This window comes from Acomys russatus, chromosome 21, assembly GCF_903995435.1.
Source record: "Acomys russatus chromosome 21, mAcoRus1.1, whole genome shotgun sequence".
Classification (NCBI taxonomy): Eukaryota; Metazoa; Chordata; class Mammalia; order Rodentia; family Muridae; genus Acomys; species Acomys russatus.
In genome coordinates, this window is record NC_067157.1 from 51,252,887 (window position 1) to 51,275,874 (window position 22,988).

The window sequence follows — 22,988 nt, forward strand, 5'->3', positions numbered from 1 at the left end:
AGAGCCAGGAAAATAGAAAAGGAACCTAAGAGTTGATGGAAAGAGACAAGAATTAATGGAAGCTGTTCTTTGAGCTGGGGGGGAGTGAAGAGGGTGTGGAAGTCAGACACAGCCCAGTGGGGGCTGGCATGGTTAGTGAGAATGTCCTGTTCTCAGGGGGTTCTTTTGTGTTGACATTTGACTTTTAACTACTTGAATCAACTTTTTGATAGCACAGAAGAACTACAGTAATGCAGGAACTTTAAAAAATCTTGGCAGGGCCTGGAGAGACGGCTCAGCTGCTAAGAGCACTTGCTGTTTTTGGCAGACACGGGTTTGGTTCTCAGCACCCACAACTATCTGTAACTACAGCTCCAGGGGATCCATCGCCCTCTTCTGGCCTTTGAGCGTCCTGCATAAGCCTGTGTACATACACATGCATGCAGGCAAACACATACACATAATTTTTTTTAAGTAAGTACTGATGTTAACTATGTCAACAACATTTACTTTTTGGAAATGAGATGCCTAAATTGTGACCAAATACTGAAAACATAATTTTTATATTTATCTTATATTTATGAATGTTTGCCTGCACTGCAGGTATGTAGGTACATTGTGTGCGTGCCTGGTGCCCAGAGAGGCAGAGGCGGGACATCAAGTCCCCTGGAGTTGGGGTTACATATGGCTGTTAGCCACCATGTAGGTGCTGGGAACTGAACCTGGGTCCTCTGAAAGAGCAGTAAGAGGTTTTAACTGGTGAGCCATAATCTCTCTGGTCCCCAGATACTGAAATTATTTTATGATTTGCAACATGCTATCAAGTTGCTTATGATATCAGAAACAATATTTATGCCAGAATTTGACAACGAAAGCTGATTTTTAAAGCCCATTTAGCCTCACATTTAAGTGAGTTAAGCATGGATCTTCAAGGTGAAACCCAATTTACCATTTAATGTTTCAAATCATAGCCGCATTCTAAACCAAACTAAAATCATAGCAAGCCCAAATTAAGGCAAGTGATTTCATGAATTTTGATATATTGGCTAAACACAGTTCTGTGAACATCAAAGAATTCATAGTTTTGCTTTCGATTTGATGCAAGAATTTGAAAATATTTCCAAATTTCCGAGAAAATAGTATTTTGGTCTATTTGCCACTGTTTTTAGTCAACATAAGTGATTCCTGCCATGTTTCACATGGAATGCATAGAGCTGTGATCTGATAGTCAACTTAGAGACAAAAATGATTATATCTCCTTGCCAGACTTTCCTAGGTTCCATCTGCCAGAAACAATGCCGCTTCAAGATAACACCCTATGTTGTGCAGTGGTGGCGCATGCCTTTAATCCCAGCGGGTGCTGAGGCAGAGGCAGGTGAATCTGCATTTAAGGCCAGTGTGATCTACAAAACAAGTTTGTTAGGCTGGGTTTTTTTTTGGTTTTTTTTTTTTTTTTGATTTTGTTTGTTTTTTTGGTTTTGTTGTTGTTGTTTTGGTTTTTTCAAGACAGGGTTTCTCTGTGTAGACCAGGCTAGGATTAAAAGTGTACACCAGTATGTCCTGCTCTGAATTAGCTTTATGCTTAAAGATGAATACTTGGCTATACTGGCCCTTGCATGGCCTCTAGGCACTTGACCTGGGGAGAGATGTTGAGGGAATAAAGAACAGACAGACACACAGACAAAAATAGCTGGTTTGGGGTGGACTGAGCTCTCTGATGCAGAAGCTACAGCACCCCAGAAACTTACCATGTTTGTTATAGAGGTGAACAGGGAGGCGGGGTTGCTGTATACGCCTGAACCGGGAGGCAGCTGGAGCATTCTGTACCAATGCCTTCTTCAACTAGCCAATCTCTGTCGTCTCAGTGCGGGCACAGTCTTATCCAAGGCATGGGGTGGGGTGCTACGTGGTTGACATTTTGGGCACACACTATCAGCGTTCACACCTGGACTAGGGGAGGCTTTGCATTTCCCATGGGGAGGAGCCCATTCCATTCTTGACTTGGATGTGCTCCTGTCAACAGCACTGGCAACTTCATTCAGCCACCTCTGTTCCCCGCGCGGCATCCTGTGGATGTTGAGTCCACGCCCACTCATCTGTCCCCTCTTTTGCCACCACAACTGAAGGAAATGGAGAAGCCACCGAGGTCACAGAGACCATGGAGCCACAGCTGCGGCCAATGAGGCTTCGGCAGAAAACGGCTTTCGGAGCTTTTGCATTTTTTCTTATAAACAGATGCATCCAGTTTTGGTTCCTGGTGTCTTATCTGCCTAGAATAACTGTGTGATGCCTCAAACATCCTGAAGCAGCAATTTTAAGTAATCATGAAGCAAGAAGCCAATATGCTAATAAACTCGCCCAAATCATTGTATGCAGCTGAAAAGAGCTGACATTGCTGCGCAGCTGCCCCAGCCACGGATGGCCACTTGGAGACTTCTTTCTACAAGAGTAAAAACCAGCCTCAAGCCTCTAGCCCAGGCGCTTGTTAGACTGGCCTACATTAGGCCTTCAGTCTTGTTCGGGAGGATCTCAAATTTTAGGTCAGCCAAGGCTGCAAAGTAGGTCTATTTCTCAGAAGTCGTTTTTGATAGATGAGTGTGCACGTGTGTGTGTGTGTACATGCATGTGTGCATGGGTGTGAGTGTGTGTGCTATTAACTATGTTTAGACCTAACTGAATTGATTTTATTCAATTGAGAGTCACCAAATAGTAAATTGAAGTTTTACTTTTTCAAGATTAGCTTTTTGGCAAAATGTTTTAGAAAACATTATTTCCAATGCATATTTTGACATTTACATGTTCTGTATTTGATCTCTATTTCAACACTTGCAAATACACATAAAAATAGACAGCACCGGTTACTCTGACTCACACACTCGAGAGAGGTCAGAGCTCAGCCTGTTCGCACCTTCCTGGGACAGAAGCTTGTTCCTATAGAACCCTGAATCTCCAGCACCGTCCATTGGTAGAATGTCTGGGCACGAAGCCCAAACTTGTATAACTTTTTCTGCTGCTCAGGGTGACTGTGTGTGGGCATTTTATACGTGATTTTGTGAAATTGTTTATGTGTGAATTTTACAACCCAGGCTACAGGCAGGCCGTTCCCGAATAAGAGAACAGGAAGGACACACCTGCCTCTTCCCTGAACGGGTGGGTACACCTGTGGAGTCCTTCTGTCCAGCTGTGCAGAAAATAGCAGGGGAGGCCCTAGCAGCTGTGCCCCTCCATGCCCTCCCTCCTTGTTAGGAACAGATTTGCATTGTTGCCAGGTTTCCACCGGTCTGGACATCAGCCAGACACTAGCCCTGGCCACTGGGCGTTTCTCCCTGAATCAGAACCGTTCTGAACACAGGCAGGCCTTTGCTGTTCCTGGCATGTGAAACTCCCATGTGCTTTGAGCTTTGGGTTGTTTGTCCAGATGTGATACAGACGGCACCCAAGGTCTGACTGCCAGACTGTCACTCCTGTGTAGGAGCTGTGTCTTAGCCTCTGAAGGGAATTAGGTCCCCATCCCTAGAGCTACAGGTGCCCATGCCAGCCACAGTCTTTATACCAACCCTCCTGCCCAACAGGTTTGTGGGCTTCCAGCACTGACTGGACTGAGAAGAAAGGCAGACATTTGCCCTGTGGGCAGAAGAGCTCTAGGCTTGGGCCTTACAATCACACTTTGATCTGTGTGGCAACCTGAAGCTGCCATACACACATGGGTGGGGCTTTTTTTTTTTTTTTTTTTTTTTTTTTTTTTTTTTTTTTTTTTTTTTAATGTAGGCATTTGGAAGCCCTTGTTGATTCTAGTGCCATCTGAAGAGAGATTGCATTGGTGGGGGAGGGGGCGGGGACAGGGGAGCTCTACTAACTTGAGAGCCATGGGACCTACACTCAGTTCTCAAGTCTTAAATTATGCTTTATGTTTGTAGATAGGTCTAGAATGATTACCGGTATTTTGGGGGTGTTGGTTTTTTTGGGGGGGTTGTTTTGTTTTTGAGGCAGGGTTTCTCTGTGTAGCCTTGGATGTCCTGGACTCACTTTGTAGACCAGCCTGGCCGAGAACTCTGCCTCCCAAGTACTGGGATTAAAGGTGTGTGCCACCACGCCCAGCCTGATTACCAGTATTTTTTATATATGCCTTTTTTTTTTTTTAAACAAGTAATGCCAAAATGCACTTTGAAACCAGCCACTCCTGTCAGCTGCTCTCTATCACTTGTTCAGACCAACCTACAGGCCCAGACAAGCTTTGCAGGCAGCTAGGACAAGGATTTCAGCCCCCTGCCTCACCATATGGCTCCTGCTCACATCCATGGGGTAAACTGTATCTCTGGTGACAGATACCCAGGAAACCTACAAGGGAACTATCAGCGTAGTAGGACAGGTAAACCCCCATCATTCCTGGGCCTGAGGTCTTAAGCTGCCACAGGTGTTTTCTTGATTGACTGATGTGGGAGGAACCAATCCACTTTGGTGCCATGTGTGGGCAAGTGGTCCTAGGTGGGCATAGTGAATTGTGCCTTTCATCCCAGCACTCAGGAGGCAGAGGCAGGAAGATCTATGAGCTTGAGGCCAGATCCTCTAAGAGCTCCTTCTAGGACAGCCAGAGCTAGACAGAGAAAACCTGCCCCCTGCCTGGCAAAAGGAAGTTAAGTGAGCAAGCCAGCAAGCAACATTCCTCCATGGTCTCTGCCAGGAACTCCTGCCTGCCATGACTTGGCGTCAGTGAAGGACTATGCCCTCCCTCTAAGATGAAATAACCCTTTCTACCCAAGTTGCTTTTGTTCATGTTATTACCACAATGATAGAAAACAAACCAGGGTACATAGCTCCGCAGTGAAGCGTACTTATAGCTTTTTGAGACGATTTGGGTTCAGCTCCCAGCACCCACTTGGTAACTCACAACCATCTGTAATTCTAGTTCCAGGGGAATCCCATGCCCTCTTCTGGCCTTTCTGGGCACTGCATGCACATGGTATGTATACATACATGCAGGCAAACATTCCAACGCATAAAATAAAAACATAAAAATAAACCTCTAAAATAGCATGTGCAAGTGACATGCCCACATATGCATCTGTGTGTACATACACGGATACTGTCACCAGGGAACACCATACTGGGGTGAGCTCTTGACTTCCTCTCAGAGTAAAGGAAAAGTGGACCAAAGGTGAGCTTGAGTTAGCTAAACTTAACATCATGATGCTTACACGAGGCTGTACTATTTCCACTTCTTTCTAAAGAAAGAAGCTGTAAAGAGTAAGCCTCCAAAAGCTGAGCATGGCCCACTCCTGTTCTTAGCACCGCAGAACGGGGCGGCAGAGAGGAACCCAGGAGTGGCACCACGCAAAGGTGCCTCTAATTCCATATGGCTGCTCTCCCCTCCTTATCAGACCAATTGTGATGGACCCGACCACAGGAAAAAGGGGGCTTGCCTCAGGTTGCTTGCTTTAAGGCTGGAGATCGCAAATACAAACTACACGTCAATGCTAAACAAGAACCCGAGCTGAGATCCTCAGGTGGGAGAGGCACTGTTCCCCACCTGACAGCCTGATAGGTGAGGCCAGGTGCAGCTCAGCCTTTATGTCACATCCCGGCTCTCTCAACGCAGAACACCCGCCGCCCCAAAACATCACAGTTTGGCTCCGACGGTGAACTAAAGTCCCCCGGTAGGAGGCAGCATTAAAAGAGTGTGTCAGGCACACACAGCACTCACAAGTATGTACTCAATCGTCGCCTCAGGGTGAGTGCCGCCCCGGTAGACTGAGGCATGGGGCCCAAGAGCCCCATCTGGGGTCGCAGACCGTGTTGGGGTAGGGGTGAAGGTAGGAGGGAGCGCCGCCCTGGATGGGCGCGAGAAGGTGAGCAGGCGGCGGCGGCGGAGTTTCCCGCCCCTGCTCAGCCCGCAGCCCCCGGTTGCCCTTATAAGGCTGCGGGAATCTAGTCAGGGTCCCGGCTCCTGAAGCTCCCCGCGGCTTCAGCCTCCTCTGCGGCGAGGAATGTGTGGAATCTCCTTCGTCTGCGGCCACCCACCGCAGGGAGGACGGTCCGGGCTTACCCGGGTCGGTTGAGCGCAGCCCGCAGGGCGCGGAGAGCTCAGGACACTGGCCCTGGTCCCCGCCGTCCAGGTCCCCCGCGTTGGGGCGCACGCTCCTGCCTCGCCGCTGGGGGGAGCGCGCAGCCGTCGTCGGAGCGGCCGGGCGGCGGCGCCACCTCACCTGCCCCGGGCAGCACGGCGGGGGCGGGGCGGGGCCGGGGCGCTGGAGGAGGAGGCTGGGAGGAGCCCGCGGCGCCGGAGCCGCAAAGTGAAATTCCTGGAAGCCGTCCACCCTCGGGCGGGACCCGGACCCGGCTCCCCTTAGCGGCGTCCATGGCTCTGAGCAAAGGGCTGCGGCTGCTGACACGGCTGGACCCCACCGGCCCGAGCAGTGTGCTGCTGGAAGCGAGGGGCCGCGGCGACTGCCTGCTCTTCGAGGCCGGCGCGGTGGCCACGCTGGGTGAGTGCTCCCCACGCGGGTGGCGACGCCGGGAGGGAGGGAATTAGGAAAGGGCCTCCGTGGAGACCAGGGGACCAGCGGCTCTAGGTTCCCCGACGAGGCGGGCCCGGGTGGGTTGGGGGACAGCCAGGGGCGCTTGTTCGCGGGAGTCCATAGTACGGGGGACACCAGAAAGCTGGCACCCCTGAAGCGTCGCGCTGGCCTCAGGGTCTCCGGGTGCGCTTTTCCCTGGCGTCTATTCTTGGAGAGCCAAGTAGCTCTGATTTCGCTCCTGGCGCTCAGTATGGAACAAAGCTTTTGCATGCTCTGGACACCCAGAGGACGTTTCCCTGAGGAATCCATCTAGAGCTCCCTTGTTTGTGCACCTGTTGAATATACTTAAGGCGCTTTGCCTTGCCTAGAGGGATGGCACGTAGGCACCAACAGACTCTGAGAAACGTCGATGCCACCCTTCTTTTGCTTCCTGTAAGCGTGAGTAAAAACTGGAAGCAAATACACTGTCTGGTGAGTTTATCTTTATGCACGTGACCGCAAGCCGTTGAATCTCATCAATAAACTTCAGAAGAAGTCTTGAGATTGGCACTGTGCTAAGAACCTTAAAGACATAATCTTACGCATTTTTTTTTTCAGTTTTAGCGCGTATTAAAGATAAACAAACTGAGGCCTAAAGAGACTAAAACACTTGCTTCAGGCAACAGTCTTGTGTGTGGCTATTTTTTGGTGATGTCATACAGGGCATGCCTTCCTGGTATGGACAGCTTCCGGATCCTTCGTTTTGTAATTGACATTTGCAAAAAGGGTCTAGGTAGCATAAAGCCAGTAGTTAGATAGGATAGGTAGGCTTTTAATGATGAGCCTCGGAGGGCAGGCTTAGTCCAGTTGTCCATCTTCCTGGCACTCCTAACTAAAAGGATTACTTCTCATTTAGGAGGCAACAAATGCAACAAGTGCCCACTTGCAAGGTGCTTTGCACCTCGAGTCCTTTTTTCACATCTGTACGCATTGACTCCAGCTACAATGCACATGTGTGTGTGTGTGTGTGTGTGTGTGTGTGTGTGTGTGTGTGTGTGTGTACAAATGTCTTAAAGGGACTACATCGATTCCCACTTCCTGGACCATACCATTAATGTGTGGTTTATCTAGCTGGGTGTGGTAGAGAACACTCCAAGGTCTGGCTATTCCAGGTGGGAGAATCAACGGGTCAACGGGAAGATTAAGTAAGCCTGTGAGTTTCCTACCAGATGGAGCAATAATACACAGACTGCAAAGCATGAGGGCAAACACAGATACAGGAAAGGCAAATTGCCAGCTTGTTGTCAGCCACTTGCTTAGGGAAGCAGTGTCTCCAGTATTCTGTGTCCAAAGTGGACAGGGCCATGAAATAATTGTTGCATTATTCCAGTTCGGGTTCTGTCCTGGAAAGTCCAGGTTTGGTCATTTGTCTCAGCAGCCTTGAAAGAAAGCCATGGAAATTTCCATTCCATTTTAGATGTCTGCTTCACAACACGTTTATCAGAACCCAGAGACCGATTTCATGATACAAAGCTACTGTGTCATCAAAGGGACTGAAATGCCTTTTGGGTTGGGCTGCAGCAAGGCTAAGGGAAGTCCGAGCCCCAGCTGGGGAGTGGTTTTGAGCCACTTGGAACAGGTGTCTTCCATCAGGCAGTCGAGTTAGGCCACGATGGGTTGACGTAGTAGGGCTGACACAGTACTGTGGCTTTTACAGTGGGGGTTTGTAAGGAAAAGAAATGCACCATTCTCAGCCCTCCCTGTGTTCTGTCTCTTCACCTAACCATTTGTTTTCAGTAGAGCACTAACTGAATTACTTTTTTGTTTTGGGTCTGCTTTTCTTGGTCAAGGAGATGAAACTTTTTATTTGTTTTTAAAAGAAATTGTAGCGTTTGCTGATAATGTCCGGAGAGGGTTACAAGAGAGCCTTTGTTACCACAAAGCTGTTGCCTCACTTTTATTTTTTATTTATTTTTTATTTTATTTTATTTCATTTTTGGTTTTTCCCAGACAGAGTTTCTCTGTGTAGCAGACCAGGCTGGCCTCGAACTCAGAGCAATCTGCCTGCCTCCTGCTTCCCAAGTGCTGGGATTAAAGGCATGCACCTCAAACTTTTAAAACAACCTAAATGCACGGTGGGTGGATGGACTAACTCTGAGTGTGAAATCTCCACCTGTTCTCAGGGCCAGATGGCTGCGCTACTTTCTTTACCTTTCTTTTTCACCAAGGAAGAGGACTGGAGGGCTAGCTCAGCACTCAAGAGGATGGCTGTTCTTCAGAGCACCAGCACCTGCAGGCAGTTCACAGCTGTCTGTAACTCCAGTTCCTGGGGATCTGATGCTCTTTACTAACCTCTGATGCCACCTGCCATATGTGGTGTACAGATGTATATTCAGACCGAACACCCATACACAAAAAATAAAAATAATTTTTTTGGGAGGCGGGGGGCAGTGTCTCATAGCCCGGGCTGGCCTGGAACTCACAGAAAGCCACCTGCCCTACCTCCCAACTGTTGAAATGAAAGGTGTGTGCCACCATACTCAGCTAATCTTTTTAAATTTTTATTTAAATTTTTAGTTTATAGGTATTTTTCCAACATGCCTGTCTGTGTACCACATACATACAGTGCCTGGGGATGCCATAAGAGTGAGTTGGCTCCCTGGAACCAGTGTTATCCATAGCTGTGGATCACCATGTGGATGCTGGGAATCAAACCTGAGTCCTCTGTGTTTCACTGCTGGGCCTCCTCTCCGGGCCCCCTCAAACAAATACACCAGGAAGGAAGGAAGGAAGGACAGAAGGACGACACACTACCTCCTGAGTGGTGGTGGCAGTGGGGGAGGAAATATGAAGACAGTACATTTGTGGCAGTCTACTCCTGACTCCTTCCTTATAGGCAAGGGGTGTGGCAGCCTGTTGTTTCTCTGGGGCCGTGGTTTCCTATGCTGGGTGATCCCAGTGAGTCTAGGCTGGGAGCCTAAAGGAATGCAGATTCCCACCTTGTGGGACATGGCCTTTCCTGTAGGGGCCATGACAGGCGGCTTCCATGAGTGAGCCAAGAGCTGTGAGTGCATCGATCTCTGCCCGCACTGTGCGCCAGCAACTTCCTAGCCCCTGTCCTACTGGAGGAGCCATCTTGAGAAATGCACTTGCCGTAAAGTTTTCAAGCAGTTTGGAAAGGTGGGGGCGTGGGGTGGGCCCTGCATTTAAGGAATGCTAATAATGAATGGTTGTTGAGGGGTGAAGTCTGCAACCGGTCCTCGCCTGTTTTAAACTACTCTTCTTCTTCTTCCAAAGTGGACGTTGCAGATGGTCTTTATGCAAGATCATCTTGCCTGCTAGCAGGAGGCTTGTTGAACGAGCAACTCCAAAGTCCCGTTCCTGAAGAATTAAGAATCTTCCATGTGGAGGATGACAGTGGATCCTTCCAGAGGCAGAAGCAGAAGATGCACAGATGCATGTGCCAGTTTTGGAAGGCTTTTAGAATCTTTACAGTGACCCGAGTTAGTGTTTGGAGCCTTCATCATGGTAGCACACAGACGTGCTGTCCCCGAGTGCTGGAACCACGGCACCTGCTGTCTTCTGGGTCTGTCTCTTGTAGACTAACCCCACCCTCCTCTAGCCTTATCCCCACTGGTGGGTAGCAGGTATGGGGAGATGAGGAAGGAGGGTTGAGAGATATAAATAGTTGGTGAATGCTCCTAGGGCTTTTGGGCGTTTCCCGGGGAAAGGTTGTACATGAACAGCTGGCTTCCCGACTAGCCAGCTGCTGCGTCTATATAGACATCACAGCCATGCTTGGTTTGAATTAGTACGGTGGCCATTGAGCCCAGCTAGGCTCCTTTAGAACTGTTCGATCTCTCAGGCTCTGTAGCCAAAACTTACAAGGCCACCATCACAAAGAGCAACTAAGGGGCCGTCGTGTAGATTCTCCAGAATAGACATGCAAACAGGAAGGCCCTGACTTGGGCGACTTGAGCACCGTGCCAAGGTCACCGTGGCCACTAGGCCCCACATTGCTGTGTGTGGGCCCTTCGCTCAGCAGGTTTTCTCTGCACCGTCTTTATAAAAATAAAAACTAGGTAGACACGTGTCTCTGTCACAAAGTCATTATTTCAGTTCTGACTAGGCTCTTGCTGTGACCCTGTAGCTCAAATTTTTGTTTTTAACTTTTAAATTATGAAAATGTCCAAACATAGCCGGGCGTGGTGGTGCACGCCTTTAATCCCAGCACTTGGGAGGCAGAGGCAGCTGAATCACTGAGTTCGAGGCCAGCCTGGTTTACAAAGCAAGTCTAGGACAGCCAGGGCTACACAGAGAAACCCTGTCTAGAAAAGCAAAAAAAAAAGAAAGAAAGAAAGAAAGAAAATGTTCAAACATACAGAGAAATAGAGGAGAAAAATCAACCTTCATGGACTTATATGTAGTATCAGTAGTTATCAATATGTTGATAAATTAATATTTTCCACCCACCCCTGTGAATAAAAAGAACCTTCCGAAATTTAACTTGTTCTGTGCCAAGTAAGGCTTTACTCTTCTTCCATTGACTCTTTCTCTTATTTCCAGTCAATTTGTTCTATTTTGCCATAAATTAAAAAATTAGATATCTTTATGGGGACAGTGATACATACAATTATTATACAATGTAGAATGACTACATTAAGCCACTTAACATACTCATTTCAAATATAGTTGTCCTTTTTTTTTTTTTTTTTTTTTTGGTGGGAAATTTAAATTTACCCTTTCAGCCATTTTGAAATGTTCAGTTCGCTCTTACTAACTATAGTCACCTACAGGCTACCTAAGCTTATACTCAACAGATTTCCACAGTAGAAATGGTATGAGCAGATTCCAGCCATTTGGGTGTTAGCAGTCCTTAACTGGGGACCCGCTATTCTCCTTAGGGCTCACTGGTGGGGTCAGGAGGAAACCTCTTTATTAGAGATGGCCAAGGGGCTGTACCCACTATCCTCTGTGCTTGTCTTTCTGGGTGCTTCTGTTCCCCAGCACCCTACAGCTTGCTGTGCAAATTACCTGGCCTGCCTTCTACTGCAGAGATGGACTTCCCCAGCCCCCCATCCCCACCCTCCCCACCCTCCACCCCCCTCACACAACCCCCACCCCACCCCAGGCCCTCTGACTGATTAGCCAATGGAAGTGCCTACCACAGGCCTTTAGGGCTGGCGTGGGGACAGGTGGAACAGGTCCTGGGGGAGCTGGCATGTGCTGTAGGTACTTGAGACCCCTGGCAGGGGCAGAAGGCCAATGGAGGAGGCAGCAGAAGATAAGGGCCCAGGCTGAGGCAGCTCTTCCTGTTGGCCACACTTTAGACTTGGCCCTCTGGTTAGTCATGGGGATACGCTTCTCAAAGAAGAAGTATGTTTTGTTTATGTTTGATAGCTTGATTAAAACATAAAAATAGCTCAGCATAGGAGGTGCAGAGGTCCTCTGGCCCTAGGCTCTACAGATTGCCAGGCTGGACTTCTTTGGGCACCTGTGCCAGTCTGTGGGCCACAACCTACTTCTGGAGAATACATAGGGTGCTTAATTTCCCCTCTGTGGGTTTTTTTTTTTTTTTTTTTTTTTTTTTTTTTTTTTTTTTTTTTGGCTGCTCAGTTTCTGCCAAATAAGGACAGGGCCCATTTTCCCCCCTACTTGAATTGTCTTTCAAGGCCCAGATAAACTGATCCGAGCCAGACTTGGGAACTAGGTTGGAGTCCCTAAACATTTCTGAGTGGGCTGTGTGGTACAGTGGGCAGCCCACTAAGACACAAAATCAAATCAGGCCAGGGAGGTGTCTGAAAATGTAAAAGTTTCAGAACTTCTCACCTGCCTGTCTGCCGGATACAAGGCTGTCTGCAGGCAGGCTGGCTCCATCCTCATCCTAAACAGCGCAGCTAAGGGCACTTCCCACTTTTTAAGGCCCTACTGGAAGGACATCCCCTCACTGTGATTCATTCTCTCTTTAGGAAAATTTAGACAGGTGAATGAAAAGCTTCAAAAGCATTCAGGGCCGCGACCCAGAACCTCGGCCTATATAGCATTTATGTCAGGAAATATTCACAGATCACGAGCCTGCTTTGCTTCAAAGAGGTTTGTTGTAAGTTAGCTTAAGGTTTTTTTTTTTTTAACCAGTAAAATAAACTTTGGATAAACTTGATAATAGCTGTGTTCCGTTCTCAGTGGCTTACATATATCAATGTATTTAATACTCAGAATGAGGCACATACTAGTGAGCTCTGTTTTATACTTGGAGAAACTGAGGCACAGAGAGGGCTAAGAACTTGTCTGAAACCAGGCGTGGTGGCGCACACCTTTAATCCCAGCACTCAAAAGGCAGAGATGGGAGAATCGCTGTGAGTTTGAGGCTAGCCTAGTCTACAAAGCCAGTCCAGGACAGCCAGGACTCTGTTACATGGTGAAACCCTGTCTCGGGCGGGGGAAGGGGGGACGTGTCTGAGGTTTCACTTCTAGTTAGTGGTGGGGCTCTGATTTGTATAAGATCCACCCTGGTGGACATGTCTAGTAAACCACCATTCTTGCTATAAAAATAAGCAGATATGAATTTGAAGAAACACTCCCCTTGTCTGTCCTATACGCTTGCAAGTGAGTCTGCATCCCTCATGGACAGAATGGAGCCAAGCCCTGGTGTTCTTTCCAATGGGTGTCTTGTTGTTGTTGTTCTGCTTTGTTTTTTGAGACAAGGTTTCTCTGTGTAACCTTGGCTGTCCTAGACTAGCTTTGTAGACAGGCTGGCCTTGACCTCACAGTGATCTGCCTGCCTCTGCCTCCGGAGTGCTGGGATTAAAGGAGTGCACCACCACACTGGGTGCTATGGGTATCTTAACATGGACAGCCTGATGCAGTATCTAGGTACTGAGTGAAAAGCAGTTTCCTCACTGTGGTGGTTTGAATGAAAATGGTCCCCATCGTCTCATCTCATCTCCTATGTTTGAATGCTTAGTCCCCAGTTGGGGGAACTGTCTGGGAAGGACTAGGAGGTGTGTCACCAGGGATGGGCTTGGAGATTTCAAAAGCCCATACTCACTTTCTCGGCCTGCTTATCAAGATGTAAGCCTTTGGCTCCTGTTCCATGAACTCACCCTGTGAAATAGTAGCAAGCTCCCAACTAAATGCCTTCTTTTAAATGCTGCCTTGGCTATGGTGTTTCGTCATGGCAATAGAGCAATGACTAAGCCATCTATGCAAAAGAAATGCTGTCACCTCAGGCTCCCCAACGGCACTCCTTGGAATGTGAGGACTGTTAGAGATGAGATATAGGGCTGGGCCATCCCAAGCTCTGGATTTGAGTCAGAGGCTCCTAAGTGAGGTGGGCACTGTGGGAGCAGATCTGCTGCCTGATGTCTCCTCTTCCTGCTTAGCCTGTTCTGGGAGCGGGATGCCCCTCTAGGCAGGTGTTCAGAGCGGTGCTGTGTACAAAGGCGGTGCTGGGCAGGCGCTGGCATCGTCGCCAAGGTTTGTGTGGGAAGGTTTAGCTGTACCCGGCAGGTCACACTTGTCTGTACTTATGACATATGAGGCTGGCAGGGTGCTACTTGTCCCCGAAATTTTCTGGTTTAACAAGTGTTTCAGAGCAGGCTTTGCTGGGAGCACATTAGCCTCAGAGGATGGGTGGCAACTTGTACTGGTGGCCTGGATGACCCAAGGTACAGGAACATGTCCTAAAGTACAAACATGGAGCTCTAAGAAGAAGAAGTTTCTTCTTCTTCTTCTTCTTCTTCTTCTTCTTCTTCTTCTTCTTCTTCTTCTTCTTCTTTTCTTCTTCTTTTTCCTTTTTTTCTTTTTTAAATAAAATGGATTCCCTAGGGAGGTCTGCTGTGCTAGGGAGCTGACATTTTTCTCCCTGCCTCTGTGCACATTCTGCTATGCAAACCCCCAGAGGATGATGGTCATCTCCCCTGATCTGCTGGATCCCATGCCCAGTATGCAAGCTCCCGTTTTGTCCTCAGACCATGTCTGCTTCAGGCAAAGCTACATGTGTGCTGAGAACAGGGCATATGTCCTGGCAGGTCTTAGAGAGGCTCAGAGCCACACATGTCCTCGCTGGTTCAGGGCTGCCATGGGCTTTGCCAGTGGAGGAGACATACCATTTGTAGTATGTCTCAGGCCCAGGAGACATGGCTAGCCCATTTTCCTGTCAAGAGTAAGATGAGGATCGGATGGACAGAGCCTGGCATCTATCCTTCCTTCCTACCATCAGGGTTGCCTATGAGGGCAGCGCACATGTGGCTGTGTTGGTGATTCTGGGTGGAAGTCATCTTTACCCAGAGAAATTAAACTATGACCAATGTCCTACCCCCTCAGCAGACCCCTCTCTTATTGTCTGCCCTGCCCACCAGTAGTCAATAGCAGAGAAGGAGGCGGCTGCTCCAGTTGGTAAAACTGACCTTTGAGAGGCAGCCATGCCATGCGACAACTGCTTTACTATCTTGGCTGCAGCCTTCTGGTCAACCGCATGGTCTCAGATTGCTTCTCTTCCTGAGGGGAAGCATATGCCTAGCTAGAAGCAAATATCTGAGCCATGGGTCTTTCAGAACGAGAGCCTGCCTGCCTGGCTTCCGGCACCCCAGCACTTAGTGCATATTTGTTAGGGAGAGGGATGGCTGTTGCGACCACAGGGACTAGGTAACCCCTTCTCTACTAGGCATAAGCCAGCAAGGCTGGTACAGCAGTGTCACAAGACCCCAGCTCTCCACTCACACCTCCTGGGGATCTGAAAACACAGTCTGCCTCAGTGTCCAGGTGGGGTAGAGGAGGCTGTTAATCTGTATTTCTCACCAACACTCGGGTGCTGCTGGTCCACGGATCACACTTTAGGTAGTGAGGCCTTTTCTGGTCCCTAGCTGAGGAGAGCAGACCTGAACTAGAGCTTTGCCTCTGCACACCGTTCTTCCCCTCAGGGAAGTTAGTTAATCCTTCTACAGTTCAGAACTGAAATCTGGAAGCAAGTGATTACAGTGGACCTTGTGTCTCTTGTGCTGAGATTTTCATTTGTGTTAAGATTCTCTCTCTCTCTCTCTCTCTCTCTCTCTCTCTCTCTCTCTCTCTCTCTCTCTCTCTCTGTGTGTGTGTGTGTGTGTGTGTGTGTGTGTGTGTGTGTGTGTGTGTGACTCTATGCCACTTGTGTGCGGGTGCCCACTGAGGTCACTTGTGTGCGGGTGCCCACTGAGGTCAAAAGAAGGTGTCAGATCCTGTGGAGATGGGGCCACACTGCCCACTCTTACCTGCTGAGCCATCTCTCTAGCCCCACCTTTTTGAAAAGTCTTACTCACTAAGCGCACAAGCACCCTCAGTACTTCACTCATCTTAACATTTAAGCTCCCCGGAATTTGAATCCTGAGAGACGTCACCTGGCAAGGAACCATCTTGTTGGGCTTTGGTAGCTGAGCTAAACCTACAACGCTGGCGTGATTTTCAGTTTCTTTCTGTGTTACTCCTGAATTCATGAAAGTACCGGGCAACCTGCTCTTGATCCAACAACTAACAAAACCCTTAAAGCCACAGCAGCCCTGGGTGGTGGCACACACGTGCAAAGACAGGATGTGGGAGGCTGAGCCTTGAACTCCTGAAAATGATCCTGAATTTCTGATCTTCCTGCCTCTACCTCACGAGTTTGGGAGGTCCAGTACTAAGCCTGGGTCCTGCAGTGCTGGGGGCCAAGTTTTACCAAAGGAGATCTAGTTCCAGCCACTAGGAGTATGCATGGCTGTGTCGTGAACTGTTAAATTTGTGGATGCTCCAGTATATTCTTTTTACCTTTTGTTTGTTTGTTTGTTTTCTGAGACAGGGTTTCTCTGTGTAGCCCTGGCTGTCCTGGACTCCCTTTGTAGACTAGGCTGGCCTCAAACTCACAGCAATCCACCTGCCTCTGCCTCCCCAGTGCTGGGATTAAAGGCATGAGCCACGACACCTGGCCCAATTTTATTTTTTAGGAATGTGTGCGCAGCCTGGTCTGCTGTTCATTACATAGGTTGGCCTGGAGCTCTAACCTAAAGCAGGATTTTTTTTCCTGGTGCTAGACATTGAGCTTAGGACCTCAAGCATGCTTGGCAAACACTGCCCTAAGCTATATCAAGAGCCTCTGTCAGAGTCTCCTTAAAAGGCTGGTGTTTTTTTCCAAGACAGTCCCTGACTGCCCTGGAACTCACTCTGTAGACCAGGCTGGCTTTGAATTTACAGAGATCCATCTGCCTCTGCCTCCCAAGTACTGAGATTAAAGGCGTGTACCACCACTGCCCAGCTCCACTGATTATTATTAAAGCTACACTTTCATTGTGGCATAGCATTAAAAACAAAATGACTTCTTTTATTTTTTATTTATTTATTTTTTTAATGTACAGCATTGGCAGTATAGTGGTGAGCATAGTCGCTATGGTGGTTTGAAAAAGAAAGGCTCCCACAGGCTCATGTGTTTGAATGGTCAGTCCCCTGGCGGTGGAACAGTTGGAAAAGTTGGGGGGTGTGGCCTCGTTGGGGGATGGGCGTGGCCTTATCAGAGGATGTGCTCTTGGCTGGGGCCTTGATAGGAATAGCTGCTTTAAGTTCCTGCCTTGAGTTCCCTGGAGTGATGGACTCTAACTTGGAATTGTAAGCAGAATAAACTCTTAAAGTTGCTTTTATCTTGGAGTATTTTATCACAGCAGCTTGAAAGGAAAGCAGGATGGTTGATAGCCCTCAGAGCTCTGAGATAAGCTAGCTGAATGATGGTTCCTTAGACCAAGCGAGCTCATAAATTAGCCACTTTGTAGTGTCAACAGATAAAACTCAAAACTCCTGTATGCCTCACTTGTCAGCCAGAGGATCTAGGAGGAAGAGCATTCCTCTCCCTGCAGTTTCTGAGAAACAGCTTGAACGGAAGCTGTGACCCACGGGAAGCACGCCATGTTCTTAGGATGATATCTTGAACAAAATTCAACTGAGTTCAAACAGGAGTTTGCTGTAGGGTCGGGACTCCTCTCCCACAAACTTGCCCCTCCCCCGGTCTTCCCATACCATGCAATCCCCTGTTACAAAAAGCCGATAGACGATAGACGTTGCGATTCCTCTTTCTCTCAGCCTTGTCTCTACCCAGAGGTCCACGACTCTAACATGAAAACACACTACAGTTTGTACAGCGCCTTCCCTTGCTACTGTCACTTGAGAGTCCAGCCACCAAGCATCCTTGTTCTCTCCTGAACTGTGGCAGCTTCCTACCCGTCCTACCGTCCTACCGGCTGCAGCTCTCAAGTCATCCCCCCGACTGTTCATTTCCCCTTGTCCCCACACAGTGGCCCCAGGAGCCAGCAAGACTGCGCATCCTCCACCCTTTCCACCTTTGCTTCCTTATTGCCCCTTCCTGGGGCAGTTCTACCTGCGTGCAGTGCCCTTCTCCAGTGCTGACCTTGCTGCCTCTGCCTTGTTCAGGACTCAGCGTTGTAACTTCATTGGGGCCTTGCTCACCACGCTTAGCTGGGGTGGCTGGGGTTCCATATACCAGTGTCTGTTCCTGTACCCACTTTCCTTTCTTTGTAGCACCGATCAGGGAAAGTGACCTCTTCATATATTTGCTTATGTGTCTTCTGCTTTGCGTGGCCACAGTGCAGTTTTATGGATATTCTAGTTGGAACTGTGTCCCAGACTCTGGTGCCTATTCCTGCGTACTATTTAGAAGTTGGGTCTTTTGTGGAGGTGATGAAGTTGTAACTTAAGCCAGCTTAGTTGTACATGCCTTTAATCCCAGCACTCGGGAGGCAGAGGCAGGCAGATCACTGTGAGTTCGAGGCCAGCCTGGCCTACAAAGTGAGTCCAGGACAGCCAAGGCTACACAGAGAGAAACCCTGTCTTGAAAAGCAAAACAAAACAATCAAACAAAAACACTTAAGATGTCACGTTGGAGTATTTTGGGCTGGTCATCTGCTATGACTTGTGTCTGGAAGAAGGGAGAGAATCCCCTTCAACTCCCACATGAGTCAATACTGTGCGGAGATAGATACACAAAAGGGAGGCAGCCATATGCAGGAAGAAGCAAAGGTTAGAATGACGTCGGAAGCCAGCATACCCCTGTGCTTCATGACCCTTTCTACACCTTCTTTGAACTGTCAGCCTCCAGAGGGTGGGGAGAAAAATGGCTATTGTTTACAGACCCTACCCTGAGTACGTTGCTGCTGCAGCCTGAGGAAACAGGTCTGGGGCATCATGTATCTTACTCAATATTGTCTTGGCATGGGAGAGGTTCCTTAGGCACTGTTGGGTGGTGAAGGAGAAAACTAGGCAATGAAATTTGAAAATGATTGATAACTGTACAGTCTGTCAAACAAAATGCATTTACAAGGTCCAACAATGCTACAGGCCGTCAGCACAGGGCAGATGACTGAGGCCTGTGTTAGTTACTTTGTATGACCGAGGCCATTTACAGATTCCTTCTTGGGTTTATTGCAGAGGGAGAGTCTGCAATGACAGGGGAGGTGTGGCAGCAGGTGTCTGGAGCAGGAAGTTGGTAGATCCACTCACACTTCCACTCACAAGCAGGAAGCAGGAAGCAGATAGGAAGTGGGGTGAGACTATAAACCCTCAAACTCCATACAGTGTGGTGTATGTCCTCCACCTCTTTTTGCTGTTGTTATTTTTCAAGACAGGCCTCCTCTGTGTACCAATCCTGGCTGTCCTGGCCTCAAACTCACAGAGATCCGCCTGCCTCTGCCTCCACCTCCTGAGTGCTGGAATTACAGGCCACCGTACCCGGCAAGGGTCCACCTCTTAAGGCCTCCCTTAACATCCCCCAAATAGCTGGGGCCCACATGTTCAAACTCCTGAGCCCAGGGGCACAGCTCTCATTCAAACTGCTCCAAGGCCTTAAACAGACTGGTATGGGTAGATTGCTCTGGTTTATTTAAAAGGTGCCTATTTGGTCTGGGGAGAAGGCTTGATTGAGTTCAGTAAAGTGACCTGAGTTCAGAAGCCCAGCACACATGTAAAGAAATGCAGGTCCACCATTCGCCTGTGGTCCTAGCTCTGGGAAGCAGAAACAGGAGGCTCTCAGGTACTCCATGGCCAGAGCCTAGCAGCGTAGTTAGCGTAAGCTTCATTTAGAGATCCTCCCTCCAAAAGTTGGAAAGCAATTGGAAAAGATATCCAGTGTTGGACTCTGGCTTCCATACTTTTGTGTATACTCCCTTGCATACCTATATGCTTGTGTATACACACACACACACACACACACACACACACACACACACCACATACACCACACACACACACACACACACACACACACACACACACACACACCCCTGGGGGGGGAAGAATGGGTATTTGGTAAATGGGGACACTGTTGACGACTGTGACATACAGATTCAGGGACGAATACGCCAGAAACCTGGGTGTGCCTGCAGGGCAGGGCCTCCGCTTCTCACTCAGGGGAGTTCATGCAGGCAACTGCTCCCACACCCAGTGGTCTGGTTAACTGTCTCCTCCCCAATCCTAAAGCCCACACTCCATAGGAGTGAGGTTCCCTTATAGAAATGCTATGTGCTTCAACTCCAGGGTTCCTGAAAGGGACATGACCCACTGTAAAAATCAGTGCATCTAAGGGAGTTCCAAGTGTGACATCCAGGCGGTGTAATTCACTTACTAATTTTTCTTATCTAGAGGCTATTTGCCAATCAAGGTCATTTTTACCAGAAGCAATGTTGAATTGCAACAGGTGACACTCCTACTTTTATGAGGTTGCAAAGGGTCTTGGTTCATTTTTCTGTTACTATAACAAAATACCTGAGGGTAGCACTTTAAAAAAAAAAAAAAAGTATTTATTTAGCTTGAAATTCTGGAGGCCCAAGTCTATGGTGAGGATCTTGTAGAAAATAGCATGTCACATGGCAGGAATTGTGTTGGGGAGGAGGGAAAAAGAGGAGACAGACAGACACACAGAGACCAAAATCATATGTCAAGAGAGGAAAGAAAAACCCTGAGAGAGAAATCAGACGTTTTCTTTCATACCAGCTCACTTCACTGTCATTCCAGAGGACTCAGGCTGCACCCTCTGAGCAGCGTTAATCCCTTCATGAAGTCATAAGTGGTCACTTCCTACCAGGCCCCGCCTCTTAAAGTTCCCAGCACTCTCGCACTGCCTCACTGGAGCCAAGCTTTCCAGCTCATGAGTCTTTAAGGAACAACCTGTATCCAAACCATAGCACCAGAGTTCAGGGTTAGACAGATGTCCAGTGCCTAGATTGAAGGAGGGAAAGTCTTTGCTGAGCCTTTGGCCAAGCCTAGCCATAAAGACCCTGAGTTATATATAGCCGTGTGTTAAATCAGACGTTATAGTAAACTACAGAGACAGTTAAGAGCTTATTAAGTATTTAAAGAACCCCAGCTTTCAAAGCATTAGAAGAAAATATAGGAATGAGATGCTTTTCCAATTGTGCGGCATGGAAAGACTCTTAAAGTAAAGTATAAAATTCAGGAGCCACAACAGGGAGTCAGACAGATCTGAGAAATACTTTGTTGAAATATGCTATACAGATAGAAAAATCGACAAACACTGAGTGTGCATCTCTGTGGGTTTCCCCACATAGCTGATAGGAGGATATAGCACGTCTGTTCCTCACCCTGGGTCATGCTGATAGATTTGACTACACAAAAACCTCCCGCTGTATTAGAAGCTAAGCAATACCCAGAAAGAATACGGAGCTTTTAGCAGCTCAGCGAGGGCCAAAGAACGGGCCTCGTGGCATACAAGAATGCCTATAGATCACAAAGGGCACATGGGCAGCAGGCAACTGGCAGGGAAATAATAACTGTTCTCAAAAGGAGATGTGCAAGTGGCCATAACAATGGTGCTGGCACAGCTAGCTCTGCCTGGCATGGCCATCTGAGTGTGACCAGCATTGCCCGGGTGAAAGCTGAGTCCCCTTCTCTGGCCTCATTGATCTTGGGCTCTCCTGTGAGTCCCATGGAGGGTGACTGCTAGCATACTTTGCCAGTCACTGTACCCACCCGGGCCTGCAGCTGTGCCTTCACACCTGTTTCCCTCCCCTCCCCAGGACATGAGGTTCCCGCTTGGACAGGCTCCCTGGGTGGGTCCCGAAGGTGTCTAGACAAGCCCAGACAGGACTTGCCTTTTTAAACTTCTAGTCACAACCTTGAGCTGCGAGCCTAAGTCTGGGACTATCAGGGCAGGACACAGGTGCTTTGGGGCATGAGCTGTATCCTAGGGCAGGACTGGAAATGGCAGGAGGCAATGTCGGGTCTGCTGTGCGCAGAGCCGGGGTGGGCTTTTCCATCTGAAAAGGCCAGGATTGGGAAGGACAAAGCATGCCTTCAAGTTGGAATCTGTGACAGGCATCAGAGGCAAATTGCAGAATGGTCCACTCTCCCCAGATATGGGATGCCAGAAGCAAGGATTCTGTTGGCAGTGGGCACTGAACCCTGCTTGTCAAATGCTCCCTTGTTCCAAGGCCCTGGAGTAATGCATCCTTAGCCCAATTTTTAATATATATATATTCTGCTCATCTCTTGTTTATAAAACACGGTACATGTCAGGGTATGCCAGTGTCCATGGGGGCTGTAGATTACGAAGTCTGCTTTGACATAATTAAGTGATCTCCAGACAGGTGCCGACAGCCTGGAGATCAGTCTGTTCAAGGAAAACGCTAACTCTAGTCTCGGAGCCCTTGGTGGCAAGTAAGTTAGTTAGAGGAAGCAGTTTGAAACTAGAAGGGGTGGTGGCAACTAAAGTCATCCAAGGATTTTTCTTGTTCTGAGATTCGCTGCTGTCAGAGCCTTTGTAAATAGACAGGCTTGTTCAGCTGGGTGTGGCTTGTAGGTGGTCTTCAAAGCATGACCCATGCAGAAATAACGTGTTTATCTTCTTGTTTCCTACTTTCCACTAGCTTTATAATCAGAGAAAACCAAGAAAGGAATTGTACCCTGTTTTCTGGATTCGGGGCTAGACTTACAAAAGACAGACAGACTTGGGGTGGGGGGTTGTTTGGCTTGTCCCTCAGCCTTATGGAGCTACCTCCTATCATCAGCAAACCACCATACAGTTGGCCAACCCTTCAAACTATTCCTTCAGCTGTGTGGGGTGTTTGACTGTATATGTCAGGCTTCTGGACCCCTCAACACCTCTCTCACCTAATCAATAGGCTTCCTGCTTCACAAAGAAAAGAAAGTAATTGAGCTTCCCAGCTTTGCCCTGTGAGTCCAGTGACCACCCCTCCCCCATCTCTTAAACTTTTGCTTCCATAGACTCACCTTTCTTTCCTAACCAAGTCAATTTCCACCTATACACCAAAGGCTTCTGGGAAGCTCATTCTGACCCCAACCCCCAGCTCCTTTCCCAGGTCCCACTGCGAGGGAGTCATGCCCTGTGTGAGTGTGTCTAAGATTGTCTTATCTGCATATGCTGTGCTGGCTCCTCTCCTCTCTTGAAGCAGACCCAGCCAGGGTACTGACTGCCCTCCTCACTCCTCTGAAGTCTTTCATCAGGGCCCCAGGGACGTCCATGCTGTGGAA

General features: G+C 48.4%; 1 protein-coding gene across 4 annotated transcripts in view; it reads left to right on the forward strand.

Moving 5' to 3' along the window:
• Positions 1-6,268: 6,268 nt before the first annotated feature.
• Positions 6,269-22,988, forward strand: part of Synj2 (synaptojanin 2) — a 98,950-nt gene continuing 82,230 nt past the window's right edge. For all 4 annotated transcript variants that reach the window (XM_051164053.1, XM_051164054.1, XM_051164055.1 and 1 more), the window contains exon 1: positions 6,269-6,461. In XM_051164053.1, the coding sequence (XP_051020010.1) occupies positions 6,335-6,461 (127 nt within the window). In that variant the 5' untranslated portion in view covers positions 6,269-6,334. The remainder of the gene's footprint in view (positions 6,462-22,988) is intronic.